General features: G+C 48.3%; 1 protein-coding gene across 1 annotated transcript in view; it reads left to right on the top strand.

Moving 5' to 3' along the window:
- LOC115468531 (sacsin-like) overlaps window positions 1–20229 on the top strand; it is a 75929-nt gene that overhangs the window by 13016 nt on the left and 42684 nt on the right. The window contains 2 exon segments of the mRNA XM_030200310.1: window positions 6221–6332; window positions 12200–12346. Of these exon segments, the coding sequence (XP_030056170.1) occupies window positions 6317–6332; window positions 12200–12346 (163 nt within the window). The 5' untranslated portion in view covers window positions 6221–6316.

Below are 20229 nucleotides of genomic sequence, written 5' to 3'. Positions count from 1 at the left end.
TGAGACCTGTTTTCTAGATCCTCTATCAAATCCTCCAGATCTGATTTGTGTTGTTCCAGGGATGTAATACATTGATCATGCCCAGCTAAAACACTGCACTGCTCCTTTATCTTCATTTCTACTTCCTCCATCCTCTTTGTAGTTTCTCCGATAGCACTGCGCAGCTCTCTGAACTGGTCAACCACTTCCAAGTTTGGAAGTTTTAATGTATCATTTTAGCTCTTGAATCCAGGACCTGATTTCTGCCTGTGACTCTGAGTCCTCCGATGTGACGCTCCAACATGCTCCTCTCAGCGCCGTCATCCACGTGGTCCGCCACCACCACCAGCACACTCAACTCCTTACTCCCCGACTCACCGCCAGAGTACACGAGTGGAGGAGTGGCCTAGTGGTTAGGGTGGTGGACTTTGGTCCTGGGAAACTGAGGAACCTGAGTTCGATTCCCGGCACAGGCAGCTCCTTGTGACTCTGGGCAAGTCACTTAACCCTCCATTGCCTGCCGCATTGAGCCTGCCATGAGTGGGAAAGCGCGGGGTACAAATGTAACAACAACAACAACAAACTCCCTCAAATCTACTGTGTGCCGTTGTTTACTCATGCTGCTGCCACTATCCAACTGCTGAATTGCTATATAATGAGTCTCACACTGTTAGTAAACTCGGGTTAAAGAACTATATTGGATGGTGAAGCCACATATTCTATATCATCATGCCGATCAATCCATAGACTGGTGGGTTGTGTCCATCTACCAGCAGGTGGAGATACAGAGCAATCCTTTTGCCTCCCTATATGTGGTCATGTGCTGCCGGAAACTCCTCAGTATGTTCTCTATCTCAGCAGGTGGTGGTCACACACAGCAGCAGCGTATCTGAGTTCTCCCAACGGTCCTTTGGGGATTCCTTGGAGGAGACTGATTCCCGCTCGGATGGAGCGGATGACCCCTCTGCAGCACGGATCTTTCGCTCAGAGGATTTGCCCAACCTGTTAGTGCAGGCCATGAGCATTTTGAAGATTTCCTCTCCGGAGGACGTCTCTCCCTCAGCCTCTGTTGGCTCTGCCATTATGCTGGGGATGAAGAGCCTGCCTAGAACCTTCCACGTGCATGAAGCCATGCTCACCTTGATTTTGGCTCATTGGGATTTCCCAGAAGCGAGCCTTAAAGTGGCTAGGGCTATGTCCCGCCTCTATCCTCTGCCTGAAGGTGAACGGGAGGCCTTTCTTTGGCCTACTGTGGATTCTTTAATCACTGCGGTGACTAAGAAAACGGCGTTGCTGGTGGAAGGTGGCACGGCCCTAAAGGACGCCCAAGACAGGAGATTGGAGGCGGCTTTAAAGTCGTCCTTCGAGGCGGCTGCTTTAAGTTTGCAGGCCTCAATTTGCGGCTCCTATGTGGCCAGGGCATGCCTGACGCTGGTGCAGCGGGCTCCCCCCTTGGATCCTTCCTTGAGGGCTGATTGGCCAGCCCTGGAATCGGGCTTGGCCTACTTGGCAGACTTGCTGTATGATGTCTTGAGAGCCTCGGCTAAAGGTGTGGCTCAGACAGGCTCTGCACGGCGGTGGCTTTGGCTAAAGCATTGGTCTGCTGACCACGCCTCTAAGTCTCGCCTGGCTAAGTTGCCTTTTAAGGGCAAGCTACTCTTTGCGGTCGAGCTGGACAAGATTGTGACCGATCTCGGCACGTCTAAGGGCAAGAGGTTATCGGAGGTCAGGGCTCGGGCCAGTGGTGCCTGCCCCGGTTCCTCCAAAGGACGGTTTCAGGAAGCCTGTCGGTATCGCCCAGGCAAGTCGGGCTCCTCTGCCCCCTTTTCCTTCATAAGGAACTTCTCCCCCAAGCAGCATTCCTTTCGCAGAGACCGCCGTCCCGGAGGTGCCTCCTCCGGTCCTCCCCCAGGGTCTTGTACCCAATGACGGGGCGCTGGTCCATGGCCCAGAGCAGATTGGAGGACGCCTATCCTCGTTTCTGGGCGAGTGGACCAGGGCAACTTCAGACGCTTGGGTGCTGGAAGTCATCAGAGACGGCTACAAGCTAGAGTTCTGCCGACCCTTAAGAGACAGGTTTGTGCACTCTCCCTGCAAGTCTCCGGTCAAAGCTGTGGCAGTGCAGCAGACTTTGGACAATCTGATCCGCCTGGGTGCAGTCATTCCGGTGCCAGAAGATCAGCTTGGCAAGGGATGTTACTCCATTTACTTTGTGGTACCAAAGAAAGGAGGTTCTGTCCGGCCTATCCTCGACCTCAAAGGGGTCAATCGGGCCTTGTAAGTTCGGCACTTCCGGATGGAGACTCTCCGCTCTGTTATAGCGGCAGTGCAGGCAGGGGAGTTCCTGGCATCCTTGGACATCAAGGAAGCTTACTTGCTTATTCCCATCTGGCCTCCTCATCAACGCTTTCTGCGCTTTGCAGTTCTGAGCCGACACTTCCAGTTCAGAGCCCTCCCGTTCGGGTTGGCTACTGCTCTGCGGACCTTCTCCAAAGTAATGGTGGTCATCGCGGCCTTCCTACGCAAGAAAGGAGTACAAGTCCATCCTTATCTGGACGACTGGTTGATCCGAGCCCCCTCTTATGCAGAGTGCGGCAGAGCTTCAGACCGGGTGATTGCTCTTTTGAGCTCCCTGGGGTGGATCATCAACTGGGAGAAAAGCCAGCTGCGACCGACTCAGTCCCTGGAGTATCTGGGAGTTCGATTCGACTCCCAAGTGGGCAGAGTGTTCCTGCCAGACAATCGGATTGTCAAGCTTCAGGCTCAGGTGGACAAGCTCCTAGCAGCCTCTCCTCTTCGGGCTTGGGACTATGTGCAGCTGTTGGGCTCTATGACGGCCACGATGGAAGTAGTGCCCTGGGCCAGGGCCCATATAATACCTCTACAGCACTCTCTGCTGCAGCGATGGACTCTAGCTTCGGAGGATTATGCTGTGCGCCTTCCCTTGGATCCGGTGGTGCGCAAGGCGCTGAGCTGGTGGCTGAGGCCAGACAAGCTGTCCGCAGGAATTCCTCTTATGACCCCGGAGTGGGTTGTCGTCACGGCGGACGCCTCTTTGACGGGCTTGGGAGCCCACTACTTGGGAAGGACAGTGCAGAGGCAAGTGGTCTATCAACCTCCTGAAACTCAGAGCCATTCGGTTGGTGCCTTTGGAGTTTCTCCCGGTCCTGGCGCTGAAGCCAGTACGGGTCCGGTCGGACAATGCCATGGCTGCGGCCTATGTCAATCGCCAGGGAGGTACCAAGAGCGCCCCTCTAGCCAAGGAGGCCATGAAGCTATGCCTGTGGGCGGAAGCAAACCTGGAACAGCTGTCGGCGGCCCACATTGCGGGAGTCATGAATACTGTTCAGGCCTTCTTGGACATCACGAAGCGCTGGGGCCAGCCGAGCCTAGATCTGATGGCGTCATCAGCCAATTGCCAAGTGCCGCGCTTTTTCAGCAGAGGACAGGACCCTCGATCTCTGGGAGTAGATGTTCTTCTCCAACAGTGGCCGGCACAGGAGCTTCTCTATGTGTTTCCGCCTTGGCCCATGTTGGGCAGGGTGCTAGGCCGGGTGGCAAAGCATCCGGGCCAGATAATCCTGGTGAGTCCGGATTGGCCCAGACGTCCCTGGTATGCGGACTTGATCAGGCTCTCAGTGGACGGCCCTCTGCAGCTGCCAGTGGAGCGGGGCCTGTTGCATCAGGGTCCCGTGGTAATGGAGGATCCCTCCCCCTTTGGTCTTTCGGCCTGGCTATTGAGCGGCAGCGTCTGAGGAAGAAGGGCTTCTCAGACAAGGTCATCGCCACTATGCTGAGAGCGAGGAAGCTCTCTACTTCTACTGCTTACGCCAGGGTTTGGCGTACCTTTGCATCGTGGTGTGAGGCAGGCTCACTTTCTCCTTTCACTGCTCCAATTTCTTCAGTATTGGCGTTCCTGCAAGAAGGTCTGGAAAAAGGCCTGTCGCTCAGTTCCCTTAAGGTCCAGGTAGCGGCTCTTGCTTGCGTCAGGGGTCACCTGAAGGGTGCTTCCCTGGCCTCGCAGCCAGATGTGGTGCGCTTTCTCAAGGGAGTTAATCACCTGCGCCCTCCTCTGCACTCAGTGGTACCTGCGTGGAATCTCAATCTGGTGCTAAGAGCCTTGAAGAAGTCCTTGTCGAGGGCATCTCTGAAAGACCTGACGTTGAAAGCAGTCTTTTTGGTGGCTATCACTTCAGCCAGAAGAGTTTCCGAGCTCCAGGCGCTATCATGTCGAGAGCCCTTTCTGCAGTTCACTGAGTCAGGAGTGTCTTCGCACAGTGCCTTCCTTCCTGCCCAAGATTGTTTCTCGCTTCCATGTGAATCAGCAGCTCTGTCTACCCTCCTTTCGTAGGGAGAACTACCCAGAGGAGTACTCTGCTCTCAAATATCTAGATGTGAGATGAGTCATCATCAGATACTTGGAAGTGACCAATGATTTCCGGAAGTCGGATCATCTGTTTGTGCTGTTCGCAGGTCCTCGTAAAGGTCTGCAGGCTGCCAAGCCTACAGTGGCACGATGGGTCAAGGAAACCATTGCAGCGGCTTATGTGACCGCGGGGAAGGTGCCGCCTATCCAGCTGAAGGCTCACTCCACTAGAGCACAGGCGGCCTCGATGGCAGAGGCCGGGTCTGTCTCCTTGGAAGAGATTTGTAGGGCGGCCACTTGGGCATCGGCTCATACCTTCTGCAGACATTACCGCTTGACCGTGGCTGCTTGGGCGCAGGCCCGGTTTGGAGCTTCAGTGTTGCGGTCAGGAATTTCTATGTCCCGCCCTGGGTTAGTCCTGCTTCGGTACATCCCACCAGTCTATGGATTGATCGGCATGATGATATGGAAGGTAAAATTATGTATCATACCTGATAATTTTCTTTCCATTAATCATAGCCGATCAATCCATAGCCCCTCCCAGATATCTGTACTGTTTATATTCTGGTTCCATTTCAGGTTCAAGTTTAGTCTTCAGTTCCTGTTCAGGAGGACTTCGTGTTCAAGTTTTTTCAATTGGATTCTTCAGGAGTTGAGACGATTTTGTGTTACAGTGAGCTGCTGCATTCCTCTCCCCTCCGTATTACGGGGCTGGATTGAGACCTAAATTCTGCCAGCGCTCCCTCCCGCTTCGTGCGGCTGTAGGGCAGCTTTGTACCCCTCCCGCTTCGGCGGTGTTAGGGTCAGTCAGCTCCTCCCGCGGTTGCGGTTGCAGGATAAGCCAGATCCCCCCGCATCGGCGGGTGTGGTGTCCCTCCCCTGCTCCGCGGGGATGAGCTGGATGGATTCCCCTCCCCCACTTGTGTGGGGATGAGCTGGGTTGATTCCCCTCCCCCGTTTCGGCGGTGGTGAGCTGGGCAGAGTGTCCCTTTGTGGGTGTAATTCTCTAAGTGCTGAGTCCTGCGGATGGAGCTTTGATATCGACATACTGAGGAGTTTCCGGCAGCACATGACCACATATAGGGAGGCAAAAGGATTGCTCTCTATCTCCACCTGCTGGTAGATGGACACAACCCACTAGTCTATTGATTGATCGGCTATGATTAATGGAAAGAAAATTATCAGGTATGATACATAATTTTACCTTTCTCTTTTAAATCTTTTAAAATTTGAATTGATATTGACCACTACACTGGAATTTTGTCTTTTCAAAATAAGAAGCCTTCAATTGAATTATGCTGTACTAGTAAAAAAGGCCCGTTTCTGACACAAATGAAATGGGCGCTAGCAAGGTTTTCCTCGGAGTGTGTATGTTTGGGAGAGTGTATGTGAGAGTGACTGTTTGAGAGTCAGAGTGAAAGTGTGAGTGTGTGTGTGTGAGAGAGAGAGTGAGTCTGGGTGTGAGTGTGTTTGTGAGAGAGTGTGTGTGTGAGAATGTGAGTGTGTGCAAGTGTGTATGTTAGACACAGTGTGAGAGAGAGTGTGTGTGTGTGGGCGAGAGAGAGAGTGTGTGTGAGACCAAGCGAGTGTGTGAGTGACTGTGTGATGTGGCTTATAATTGCCAAATCAAATTGTTAACTTGACTGATTTATGTACTGTTTGCCTATAAAATATTTCTATACCCCAACAGTTTTCATCTGGATTAGACCTTTGTTGGAAATTTCTTATGTTTTCATTTTTAAATATTTCAAAAGAGAAGAGACGGGAGTTAAGATTTGTTTTTAATAACTATTGCAAATTTTTTAGAATTATATGATAGATATTACAAATTAAGTTATACAGAATATAAAACATACATATGCCTTTTGTTTGTAGGAGCTCATCCAGAATGCAGAAGATGCTGGTGCCACAGAAGTTAAATTTCTGTATGATGAGACTCAGTATGGGACAGAATTTCTTTGGTCAAAAGACATGAGCCAGTACCAGGGTTAGTACTTAGCTTCCATCTATTCTTATCTTCTTTATCATCCTGCTAGACCAGTCTTGACTAGTGGGTTATGCCTTTTTACCAGCAGATAGAGACGGAGATAAAAAAAACTGGAGAGTCAAATGACATTATCAGTATACTGGTGGTGCAGACAGGATTTACTTATTTATTTGTAGCATTTATATCCCACATTTTCCCACCTATTTGCAGGCTCAATGTGGCTTACATTGTTCCGTAATGGTGAGTACCAATTCCAGAAAAAAAGAAATACATAGTTGAGGTATAGTAGACAGAGAAGATTAGGTATTCATGTACTAAAATTCATTGTATAACAGCAAATAAGAGATATTGGATTAATCTATCGTGAAACATTTGTTTGGACAATCAGCAATATTAAGATTCAAATCATATCAAAATTAGTATGGACAATTAGGGAATAAAAGTTACGTGTTGTGTGGATCCAAGTGTAAATTTTCTTAGCTGGCATTTAGGATGGATTAGTGTGGTATGCTTTCTTGAATAGGTTGGTTTTCAATAGTTTACGGAAATTAATTATGTCATGGGTTTTTATATATTTTGGTAATTCATTCCATATTTGCGTACCTATATAGGAGAAACTGGATGCATATGTTAACTTATATTTTAGTCCCCTACAGTTGGGATAATGGAGATTCAGGAACGTACGTGATAAACTAGTAGAGTTCCTGGTTGGTAGATCCATGAGGTCTGACATTTATCTACATAAGAACATAAGAGTTGCCATACTGGGACAGGCTGAAAGTCCATCAAGCTCAGGCTCTTGTTCTCCCTTTCCCAGCTAGGTACGTGATTTATGGGTGGGGGGGGGGGGTTAAGACTGTTCCCAAGGGTCAGTAGGTGAACAGCCACATTCTCAGTGTTAAGGGGCCAAGACATTAAAGCCAAGACTGGGCAGGGCTACATTTGTGCTTGAGTGGTGCAAACTGTTTCAGTCTCCAGAGGGCTCCTTAAATCTGGGACGAGGCTGTTCAACTATCAGTGATCATGGAATTTTAGGAATGCTTTTAGATAGAAGAAAAAGTATGTGGGACAAGCTGTGCCCACAGGTGTTCCCTGACTTTCTTTGGCAGCATAGGCTGATGCTTCTAGTGCAGCCTCCTTGTTTTCTAGCCCATGCAGCTGTCACTGCCACTCATGCTTTTTGAATTTGGGACTCACCTGGCTAGATACCAACGCTGCTGCTTCTTTCTTGGGGATGCACATTGCTGATGTTTTTCCTGGTTTCTGTGCTGAATTTTTTATGGCAAATGCAGAATTCTGCGTAGTATGTGGAATTCTGCATTCCACTGTTGTTTAGAATTCCACAAGGAGTATTATCTGCTCTGGATGTTACAAAGCTCAATGGACAGAGCTCAGAATTTTCATTCTGGAATTCAGTTAGGTTCTTCCCACCATTCAGTGGGGGTTCTTGAGCAAGTCATTCAGTATGTTATGATATGTGATGTTATCAGAGTCTTATATTCCACTGTATCATCAATTTTGATTTCAAAGTGGATTACATTTTAAAGAGCCAGTCATAACAGATCTAAGAACCATCCAGTAATATATGATATAACTAAAGTTATCATCTATTGGTATTTACTAAAAAGATATGTTTTCAGTCTTCTACGGAAAAAGTTATAATTTGATATAACGGAAGCGTTAGCAGGAATATCCTATGATAAGCAATAAGTGATAAGGCTTTACAATGCAGGAATATCCTCCCAGGACGGGGGATGTGGATCCCCTTCCGCATGCTGCCCCAAGTGTTCTTGGTTTGTTTGTTTTTTTGTCTTGTGTTTTGGCTTTATGCAATTTGATAAGAGTAAAACAATACAAAATAATGTAGAAAGATTTTAGAAATATATTATCCTCCTTTACATATGGAAAATGTCTTTAATATATACAACATTTTTGGTGAAAAGTTTGCCACAATGAGGGAAAAGCTTTCCTTGCTCAGGACCACCTGTGACTTTTATAATTGCATCCGAAGACTTTTGACAGTTGTCCACGACTAAATACTGGTTCTGGCAAGAAAATGCCAACTTTTTCCAAAGTCATAAGTACATAAGTATTGCCATACTTCCGTTTCCGTTTCCGCTTCCATTAAAAACATGATAACACTGTATCATCAATTTTGATTTCAAAGTGGATTACATTTTAAAGAGCCAGTCATAACAGATCTAAGAACCATCCAGTAATATATGATATAACTAAAGTTATCATCTATTGGTATTTACTAAAAAGATATGTTTTCAGTCTTCTACGGAAAAAGTTATAATTTGATATAGGTCTCAAAATGACTGTTAACTGATTCCATGCACTTAGGGAGTAGAAATCCACGGGAGACGTATGTGTTAGGCGGGGAGAGTCTGATAGGTACGGATGGGGAGAGGGATCTTGGGGTGATAGTATCTGAGGATTTGAAGGCGACGAAACAGTGTGACAAGGCGGTGGCCCTAGCTAGAAGGTTGTTAGGCTGTATAGAGAGAGGTGTGACCAGCAGAAGAAAGGGGGTGTTGATGCCCCTGTATAAGTCGTTGGTGAGGCCCCACCTGGAGTATTGTGTTCAATTCTGGAGGCCGTATCTTGTTAAGGATGTAAAAAGAATTGAAGCGGTGCAAAGAAAAGCTACGGGATTTGCGTTACAAGACGTATGAGGAGAGAAATGCGGACCTGAACATGTACACTCTGGAGGAAAGGAGAAACAGGGGTGATATGATACAGATGTTCAAATATTTGAAAGGTATTAATCTGCAAACGAACCTTTTCCGGAGATGCGAAGGCAGTAGAACGAGAGGACATGAAATTGAAGGGGGGCAGACTCAAGAAAAATTGTCAGGAAGTATTTTTTCACGGAGAGAGTAGTGGATGCTTGGAATGCCCTCCCGCGGGAGGTGGTGGAAACGAAAACGGTAACGGAATTCAAACATGTGTGGGATAAACATAAAGGAATTCTGCTCAGAAGGAATGTATCCTAAGGAGCTTAGACGAGATTGGGTGGCAAAGCCGGTGGTGGGAGACGGAGATGGTGCTGGGCAGACTTATACGGTCTGTGCCAGAGCCGATGGTGGGAGGCGGGACTGGTGGTTGGGAGGCGGGGATAGTGCTGGGCAGACTTATACGGTCTGTGCCAGAACCGGTGGTGGGAGGCGGGGCTGGTGGTTGGGAGGCGGGGATAGTGCTGGGCAGACTTATACGGTCTGTGCCAGGAAAAGGACAGGTACAAATCAAGGTAAGGTATACGCAAAAAGTAGCACATGTGAGTTTATCTTGTTGGGCAGACTGGATGGACCGCGCAGGTCTTTTTCTGCCGTCATCTACTATGTTATTATGTTACTATGTTAACTGGTTCCATTCAGTTGCCGCTGCTAGATAATTAAAAGATCCTTCAGAAGTTCTTTTAAACTTTTACTCCTTTGGTAGAAGGAAAATAGCCTGATTACCTGGTAGAAGGAAAATAGCCAGATTACCCTTAGAGTGCAATAGTCTTTTGTGTGGTGAAAATGAAGAAAGTCATACATTTAAAAACAAAACATAAAAACTTAAACCTAGTTCGTGCCTTTATCAGGATTCAATGCAAAATATGAAGGATTGGAGAGGCCTGATCTTGTTTTTTGCTTTCGCTGTTAATTTTGCTGTGCTATTTTCTTGAACCTGAAGTTTCTTCATCAAGAGGGTATTTATACTGATATACTATGGGGCTCGTTTTTAAAGCACTTAGACTTACAAAGTTCCATAGGTTTTATGCAACTTTGTAAGTCTAATGGGGTCTTTTCCTAAAGCTTAGCTCAAGTTATCTGCAGTAGGGCCCATAGGAATAAAATGGGCCCTGCTGCAGATAACTCAAGCTAAGCTTTAGGAAAAGACCTCCTAAGTGCTTTGAAAACAAGCCTCAATGAGTTGAAATAATCCATATGCATTAAGATTAGACATTGAACCATTAATTTCAATGTTTGCTATCAATAGAAATCAAACAAAATAAAACATGGAAAAGAAAATAAGATGATACCTTTTTTATTGGACATAACTTAATACATTTCTTGATTAGCTTTCGAAGGTTGCCCTTCTTCCTCAGATCGGAAATAAGCAAATGTGCTAGCTGACAGTGTATATAAGTGAAAACCTTCAAGCATTACTATGACAGTCTGACAGGGTGGGAGGATGGGGGTGGGTCGGAGGTATGCATGGGGACATCAAAGCATATCATTGATATTCTAACAGGATGGGTGTGGGTAGGTGAGGGGAGGGTGATCAACAGAGACATACAGTTTTATGGTTTATAATGGGCTAGGAACCCCAGGTCCTTGTTAAGTCCTTTCTGTTGGGTGTTAAAATATTCAATTATAAACCATAAAACTGTATGTCTCTGTTGATCACCCTCCCCTCACCTACCCACACCCATCCTGTTAGAATATCAATGATATGCTTTGATGTCCCCATGCATACCTCCGACCCACCCCCATCCTCCCACCCTGTCAGACTGTCATAGTAATGCTTGAAGGTTTTCACTTATATACACTGTCAGCACATTTGCTTATTTCCGATCTGAGGAAGAAGGGCAACCTTCGAAAGCTAATCAAGAAATGTATTAAGTTATGTCCAATAAAAAAGGTATCATCTTATTTTCTTTTCCGTGTTTTATTTTGTTTGATTTCTATTGATAACCTTAAGAGTGGACTAACACGGCTACCACACTCCTCTACTTAAAATGTTTGCTATGAAAGCAAGCTCGTATCATTCTTAATTGTCTTAATTTCCAGAAAGATTTTCTAATTAACGTACTAATTTTTTTGCTCCATAGTTAATCCAATACTGTACATAAAATTTTCAGAGTGGATGCTTATAAGATAATGTCAAATTCTGGAATGGTTTTGATATTGAAGGGTTTACGTAACCAAAGAAGATTAGCTTAGGCGATGTAGTCCAACTTAATATTAACTCAAAACATTGGTTCAAGAATCCACTGATTTGATCCTTATCCTGTGGAACAGGGATTAATAGCAATTTATCATCTAAATATGAATGAAACGTTTCACCCAATTTCTGCAGCCTTTTACTCATCAAACAGTATTGGAGAGAGTGGGGAACATTTAGCCATCCAAATGTCAGAATTAACCCCTTTTATATCTACCCCATAAGTTCTAGTGATAAATAATTGGAACTATTTCAAAACATTCCCTGTTCCCGGTTCATTTATTTTAAGCAACAGTATTGCATGGTCTGCTACATCAAAAGCAGATTATAAGTCTAATTGCATCAAAATAGCTTTTTTTTCCTTAGCAATCAGTTGTTTGGCCTTATTTATCGTTGTCACTAATAGTGTTTGAGTTCTAAAACAACTTCTAAATCCTGATTGTGTAGGATGCAGAAGGATCATTTATTTAAATGGTCTATCAATTATTCTTGTACTAAAGCGTCCATTTAATCTTGGCAGGCTCAAACGTTTGTGTGAGCTGTATGTAGTCCTGTGGGTTATATTGTGATGTACTAAACTATAGAATTAATATTTGTATTAAATATTGCAAATTAGAGCTACTATACTGCACTATACTGATAATTGTTCCTTACTGATATATTGGTTTGTTAAGTGTATTTAAAGGAATTTCTACAAAAAGTTGTGAAAGCAGTTCTTGTAGTTAGTTATTCCACTGCAGGTGATTGTAATTGTATTCACTCTTACTGGCATTAACTCTTACAGGAATTCAGCATCCATTGCATCAGCTAGGTTATGCCAGAATTGGTTAATGTGGTTAATTTGAGGGAAATGATGTAGTGTAGGTGCTTTATTTTCATTTTATGTGTTTTTTTGCACAGCAACAGCTATAATATTTCATCTTAATTCTTAGGTCCAGCACTTTATGTGTATAATAATGCAGTTTTCACCCCTGAAGACTGGAATGGTATTCAGGAAATAGCAAGAAGCAGGAAGAAAGATGACCCATTGAAAGTCGGGAGATTTGGTATTGGGTTTAATTCTGTATATCATATTACAGGTAAGTGTGAGAAATATGTGTGTTTATGTATTTTGTTAGGCCAATCAAAATTCTCTGATAAATAGTTGCCATGAGCCATTCTTGTCACATGTTAGCTTGGAAGATTCTTTGAAAGTTTTCTTAAAATGTTCTTTTAGGCATCCCTGGCTGGTGTCATGTTCTTGAAGCTGTCCGGGTACTGCCATATCTGAGTTTGCTTGACTAAAGTTTGTCATTTTGCTGTGGCTTTATTCAGGATGGTTGAAACATTAGTCAAGCAAACTCAGATTTGGCACCACCCAAACAGCAGAAAGATCAATGCCTCTGAACATGTTTGGGAGCATCCTGGCTGCTCCTAGACCTGCTGCTCTTCATTTTATTTTTTTCTGTCACGAGAGGCCCAAACCAGTTTTGTAGTTTACTTTCTCTGAGGACAAGCAGGCTGCTTGTTCTCACGACTGGGGGTTGATGTCCACGGCAGCCCCCACCAACCGGAAGAAAACTTTGCGGGCAGTCCCGCACGCAGGGCACGCCCACCGCGCATGTGCAGCCGTCTTCCCGCCCGTGCGCGACCGTTCCCGCTCAGTTTTTTTCTATTCCGCGCTGGAGAGAGACGTGTTACCATCTCTCTCTTTATCAGCCCCGGAAACCGGATTGCGGCCTAGCCGCGTTTTTTTCTTGTTTCGCGTACGCGTTCGCGTGGTTTTTTTCTTAGGAAACTAAAAAAAAAAGGGAGTTGTCCTTGTCGTTCTTAGCCGCGAGAGCGGTCGTTTCTTTTTCGGGTGTGCTTTTCACCGCCACCATCGACGACTTTGACCTCGCCGACGCGATTTTTCCATCGATGTCCTCGAAGGTCTCGAGCGGATTCAAAAAGTGTGGTCGGTGCGGCCGGCAGATCTAGCAGACCGATACCCACGGTTGGTGCCTCCAGTGCCTCGGGCCGGAGCATAATTCCAAGACGTGCACCTTGTGTCTCAGCTTAAGGAAGCGGACACAGGTGGTGAGGCAAGTTCTTCGGGACCGTCTTTTTGGAACTTGTGCCGGCCCTTCGACGTCGACGACATCGGTGTCGACGGCCGGGTCTTTGGTACCGGTACCGATGTCGACAAAATCGGCGCCGACTCTGGCATCGACCCCAGGAGTACAGGGTACCGTTGGCCCGCCGGCCTGCCGGTGACGGAGGGGGTGAGCGGCCGCGCGGGTAGTCTGCCCCGGCTACTCCCTCTTCCCAGGGCCATCGGGACCAAACCCTGTTGGATCCGATTCCTCGAGGCAGGGGGGGGGGGTTCCACCTCCTCCTCGTCTCTACCGCCGAGCGCCGATGACGGGCATCGAAAGAAAGCAAAGAAGCACCATCATCGGTCGCCCACGGCGCCCGTTACTGTCAGCTCCGGTACTTCGAGGGATGACTCGACGCCCAGGAAACGGTAGTGCCGGGAGGAGCGTTCCCCCTCGGTTGAAGAGGTGTCGCTGCGTCAGTCCACGGGTACTTCGGTACCGTCTCCTGGACCCGAGCAGCTTCCGGCACCGACACCCACACCGGCCCCCCTGCCTTTCCCGACAGCGGGCCTTGACGAGTGCCTCCGAGCCATCCTTCTCGGGATCCTGGAAGGGCTGATGCGCCAGGCGCCCCCGGCGCCGTTGATGGAGGCGCCGGTGTGCTCTGGCTCGATGCCGAGGCCCCTGATGCCGACGCCGCTTGCGGCACCGGTGTCAACCGCCACGCAGGTGGAGTCCCCGTCGATGGAGGGAGCTTCGTCCCCGCCGGCGCGGGAGTCCACCGCTCGACGCCATCATCGAGGACGTGGTTCCTCGCAGTCGAGACGGGCCCGGTTGCGGTCTGAGCTGAGAGAGCTCATGTCCGAGGAGGAGGAGGAGACCTCGTGGGGGGAGGAGGAGGACCCCAGATATTTCTCCTCAGAGGAATCTGTGGGCCTTCCCTTCGACCCCACTCCTTCACCGGTGTGGAAGCTCTCGCCCCTTGAGAGCCTCTCCTTTGCCTCCTTTGTCAGGGATATGTCTATTTGCATTCCCTTTCCTGTGGTTACTGTGGATGAGCCAAGGGCGGAGATGCTCGAAGTCCTCGACTATCCATCACCACCTAGAGAGTCTTCCACGGTGCCGTTGCACAATGTCCTTAAGGAGACACTGCTGCGGAACTGGCTGAAGCCACTATCTAATCCTACTATCCCCAAGAAAGCGGAGTCCCAATACAGGATCCACTCAGACCCAGAGTTGATGCGGCCTCAATTGCCTCATGACTCGGCGGTCGTGGACTCTGCTCTCAAGAGAGCACGGAGTTCGAGGGATACCGCCTCGGTGCCCTCTGGGCGGGAGTCTCGCACTCTGGACTCGTTTGGGAGGAAGGCCTACCAATCTTCCATGCTTGTGACCCGCATCCAATCATACCAGCTCTATAAGAGCATTCACATGAGGTACAATGTGAGGCAACTGGCGGACCTGGTCGACAAGCTCCCCCCGGAGCAGTCCAGGCCGTTTCAGGAGGTGGTCAGGCAGCTGAAGGCGTGCAGAAAGTTCCTGTCCAGGGGTATCTATGACACCTGTGATGTGGCATCTCGAGCTGCGGCCCAAGGTATAGTGATGCGCAGACTGTCATGGCTGCGTGCCTCTGACCTGGACAACCGCACTCAGCGGTGACTGGCGGAAGTCCCTTGCCGGGGGGATAACATTTTCGGCGAGAAGGTCGAGCAGTTGCTGGACCAACTACACAGCGGGAAACCGCTCTCGACAAGCTCTCCCACTGGGCGCCTTCAGCATCCACCTCTGCAGGTGGACGTTTTTCCTGGGCCCGGTAGGCTGCGCCCTACGCCTATAGCAAGCGCAGGTACACCCAGCCAGCCCGAAGGCCTCCTCAGGCACAGGGACAGTCCCAGCGCGCTCGTTCCCGTCAACAGCGTGCGCCTAAGCAGCCCCATGCGCCTCCACAGCAAAAGCAGGGGACGGGCTTTTGACTGGATCCATGGAAACATAGCCGCCATCAAAGTACCCGTACCGGAAGACCTGCCGGTCGGCCAAAGGTGGCCTCTTGTAACCTCCGACCAGTGGGTTCTCCAAATAGTGCGGTGCGGATACACCCTGAATTTGATCTCCACCCTGCCAAATTGCCCACCGGGAGCCCAATCCTTCAGCTCCCATCACAAGCAGGTACTTGCAGAGGAACTCTCCGCCCTTCTCAGCGCCAATGCGGTCGAGCCTGTGCCACCCAGGCAGGAAGGGCAGGGATTCTATTCCAGGTACTTCCTTGTGGAAAAGAAAACAGGGGGGATGCGCCCCATCCTAGACCTGAGAGGCCTGAACAAATATCTGGTCAAAGAGAAGTTCAGGATGCTTTCCTTGGGCACCCTTCTACCCATGATTCAGAAAGATGATTGGCTATGTTCCCTGGATTTAAAGGACGCTTACACTCACATCCCGATACTGCCAGCTCACAGACAGTATCTTCGATGCCGTCTGGGGACATGGCACTTTCAGTATTGTGTGCTGCCCTTTGGGCTCGCCTCTGCACCACGGATGTTCACGAAGTGTCTCGTGGTGGGTGCGGCGTATCTACGCAAGCTGGGGGTGCACGTGTTCCCGTATCTCGACGATTGGCTGGTCAAGAGCACCTCAGAGGCAGGAGCCCTTCGGTCTATGCAGTGCACTATTCACCTTCTGGAGCTGCTGGGGTTTGTGATAAATTACCCGAAGTCCCATCTCCAGCCAGTCCAATCTCTGGAATTCATAGGAGCTCTGCTGAATTCTCAGACGGCTCAGGCCTTTCTTCCCAAAGCAAGGGCGCAAAATCTCCTGTCCCTCGCTTCCCAGACCAGAGCGTCTCAGCAGGTCACAGCTCGGCAGATGTTGAGACTCCTGGGCCATATGGCCTCCACGGTTCATGTGACTCCCATGGCTCGCCTTCACATGAGATCTGCTCAATGGACCCTAGCTTCCCAGTGGTGCCAAGCTACCGGGAATCTAGAAGATGTCATCCATCCGCCTGTCTGTCAGTTGCCGCAATTCGCTGCACTGGTGGACGATTCAGACCAATTTGACCCTGGGACGTCCATTCCAAATTCCGCAGCCCACGAAGGTGCTGACGACGGATGCATCTCGCCTGGGGTGGGGAGCTCATGTCGATGGGCTTCACACCCAGGGACTGTGGTCCCTCCAGGAACAAGATATTCAGATCAACCTCCTGGAGCTCCGAGCGGTCTGGAACGCACTGAAGGCCTTTAGAGATCGGCTGTCCTATCAAATCATCCAAATTCGGACAGACAGTCAGGTTGCAATGTATTATATCAACAAGCAGGGGGGCACCGGATCTTGCCCCCTGTGTCAGGAAGCCGTCAGGATGTGGCGTTGGGCTTGCCAGTTCGGCATGCTTCTCCAGGCCACATACCTGGCAGGCGTAAACAACAGTCTGGCCGACAGGCTGAGCAGAGTCATGCAACCGCACGAGTGGTCGCTCCATTCCAGAGTGGTACGCAAGCTCTTCCGAGAGTGGGGCACCCCCTCGGTGGACCTTTTCGCCTCTCAGACCAACCACAAGCTGCCTCTGTTCTGTTCCAGGCACACGGCAGACTGGCGTCGGATGCCTTTCTCCTCCATTGGGGGAACGGCCTCCTGTATGCTTATCCTCCCATACCTTTGGTGGGGAAGACCTTGCTGAAGCTCAAGCAAGACCACGGCACCATGATTCTGATAGCGCCTTTTTGGCCCCGTCAGATCGGCTTCCTTCTACTTCTGGAGTTGTCCTCCGAAGAACCGTGGAGATTGGAGTGTTTTCCGACTCTCATTTTGCAGAACGACGGAGCGCTTCTGCACCCCAACCTTCAGTCTCTGGCTCTCATAGCCTGGATGTTGAGGGTGTAGATTTTGCTTCGTTGGGTTTGTCTGAGGGTGTCTCCCGCGTCTTGCTTGCCTCTAGAAAGGATTCCACTAAAAAGAGTTACTTTTTCAAGTGGAGGAGGTTTGTCGTTTGGTGTGAGAGCAAGGCCCTAGAACCTCGTTCTTGTCCTGCACAGAACCTGCTTGAATACCTTCTGCATCAGAGTCTGGTCTCAAGACCAACTCAGTAAGGAATCACCTTAGTGCGATTAGTGCTTACCATCATCGTGTAGAGGGTAAAGCCATCTCTGGAGAGCCTTTAGTCGTTCGATTCATGAGAGGCTTGCTTTTGTCAAGGCCCCCTGTCAAGCCTCCTACAGTGTCATGGGATCTCAACGTCATCCTCACCCAGCTGATGAAGCCTCCTTTTGAGCCACTGAATTCTTGCCATCTGAAGTACTTGACCTGGAAGGTCATTTTCTTGGTGGCAGTTACTTCAGCTCGTAGAGTCAGTGAGCTTCAAGCCCTGGTAGCTCATGCTACTTATACCAAATTTCATCATAACAGAGTAGTACTCCGCACTCACCCTAAGTTCCTGCCAAAGGTGGTGTCGGAGTTCCATCTTAACCAGTCAATTGTCTTGCCAACATTCTTTCCCAGACCACATACCCGCCCTGCTGAACGTCAGTTGCACACATTGGACTGCAAGCGAGCGTTGGCCTTCTATCTGGAGCGGACACAGCCCCACAGACAGTCCGCCCAATTGTTTATTTCTTTCGACCCCAATAGGAAGGGGGTCGCTGTCGGGAAACGCACCATCTCCAATTGGCTAGCAGATTGCATTTCCTTCACTTACGCCCAGGCTGGGCTGGCTCTTGAGGGTCATGTCACGGCTCATAGTGTTAGAGCCATGGCAGCGTCGGTGGCCCACTTGAAGTCAGCCACTATTGAAGAGATTTGCAAAGCTGAGACGTGGTCATCGGTCCACAAATTCACATCTCATTACTGTCTACATCAGGATACCCGACGCGACAGTCGGTTTGGGCAGTCGGTGCTGCAGAATCTGTTTGGGGTTTGAATACAACTCCACCCTCCAGGACCCAATTTATTCTGTTCAGGCTGCACTCTCAGTTAGTTGTTCTTCGTAGGTCAATTTCTGTTATGCCCTCGCCGTTGCGAGGTTCAATTGACCTGGGTTCTTGTTTTGAGTGAGCTTGAGAGCTAGGGATACCCCAGTCGTGAGAACAAGCAGCCTGCTTGTCCTCGGAGAAAGCGAATGATACATACCTGTAGCAGGTGTTCTCCGAGGACAGCAGGCTGATTGTTCTCACCTACCCTCCCTCCTCCCCTTTGGAGTTGCGTTTTACTCATTCTCTTGCTTGTCATTCAACTGAGCGGGAACGGTCGCGCACGGGCGGGAAGACGGCCGCGCATGCGCGGTGGGCGTGCCCTGCGTGCGGGACCGCCCGTGAAGTTTTCTTCTGGTTGGTGGGGGCTGCCGTGGACGTCAACCCCCAGTCGTGAGAACAATCAGCCTGCTGTCTTCGGAGAACACCTGCTACAGGTATGTATCATTCGCTTTTTGCCTCTTTGGGTTATAATTTTAAACTGCCCACATTCATGCAAAGACTGGACGTCTTGTAGTGTTTGCGCCAGTTTTGAAATGGTAAGTACACAGGAGCTTTCACTTTGATAATTATCACGGGTATAAATTATGTGCAAAGCCTTGTACCTGTGTGTTTTGTATGGGCAGAGCTTAACTTTGAAAATACATACATACTTGTATACTGAAAAATGTCATCTACATATGTAGTTTTCCTTGCTTAACTTAAAAATGCTCCCAGGAATATCACCTCTCAGTGCTGTCATTTGTGTAAGCAATTCTGCTTGGAAAACATAGGTAAATAAATTTACTTCACAGATAAACAGCTTCCCTTTTCTGGTGATCTACAGCGCATGTCTTCATAGCCCTTTATTTTTTTCACATTCTGCTATTTAAAAAATGCATTAACGAAAGTGTTTCGCAGATACACAAGTCTACACTTCTAGGGGCCAATTTTATAAAGGATATTTCATGCACAACTCTCTTGAATGTGCATAAAAGACCTCTTGTAAAATTACCTCATATTTAAAAGTACACAAGGCAGGGCTTATTTTTATGCATCCCAGGTGTTGGCCTGTTTGTGGGTATAGTTATAAAATATGTATCTACGCATGTAGTTCAGCTGCAGAAATTTAGAGCTGCCCAAGAGGTATAAATATGCACGGCCACATTTTAGATATGATTTTGCAGCTTTTGCGATACTGTTGTATAAAGACACATAGGTGGCTATCTATTTTTATCAAATAGCCTCAAAATAGGTGCCTACTGGATGCCCCAACCTACTCAACCAGTTTCAAAGTTACCCATAGTGTGGAAGAACAATTCTAGAAATATTTAAAACAAAATTATTAAGAAACAAAAACCAAGGTCTTGACTGCTTAAGCCTTCACATCCCTAGCCTTCAGTACTTGATAGAAGCCCCCATTTATTTTTGTCCAACCCAAATGGAAATTGAAAAGAATTATACAAAATGAGACAATATTGTCTGTCTTCTGGGGGCAAAATAAGTCTTTGAGAGTTCAACAGAATGGGATGAAACTTGGTATGAGGGAAAGAACCAGTGAAAAGATATAACAGGTCGAAACATGGGCCAAATTGGACTGAGGGTTTCAGAAAAATAAGCCTCCCCTCTCCCCCATCTCAAAAATGGCCACTGCGTTTTTTGTAGCATAGAATCTGAGAGTATAATGTAGCAGTTAGAGAACAGGGCAAGGCAGTTTAAAAGGTGAAATTCTCCTCTCTTCCAAACTGGCCCCACAGCCAAAAACTACCTTCTCCCACAACTGTCCCACAACCCTAGAAACTGCCCCATTTCCATAATCTACCCACTGTAACTGCTGCACTACCCTTCAAACTGCCCCATCCCCTAAAACTATCCTCATGCAATTGCCCTATCTGGAAACACTACCCTCTGCAACTACCACATCACCCTACATACTGTCCCCACACCCAAAAATATCTCGTGCAACTAAAC

The sequence above is a fragment of the Microcaecilia unicolor genome, chromosome 4, assembly GCF_901765095.1.
Source record: "Microcaecilia unicolor chromosome 4, aMicUni1.1, whole genome shotgun sequence".
NCBI classification, from domain to species: domain Eukaryota; kingdom Metazoa; phylum Chordata; class Amphibia; order Gymnophiona; family Siphonopidae; genus Microcaecilia; species Microcaecilia unicolor.
Note: the sequence above shows the minus strand (reverse complement) of the source record. Positions and strands in the feature narration are given on the sequence as shown.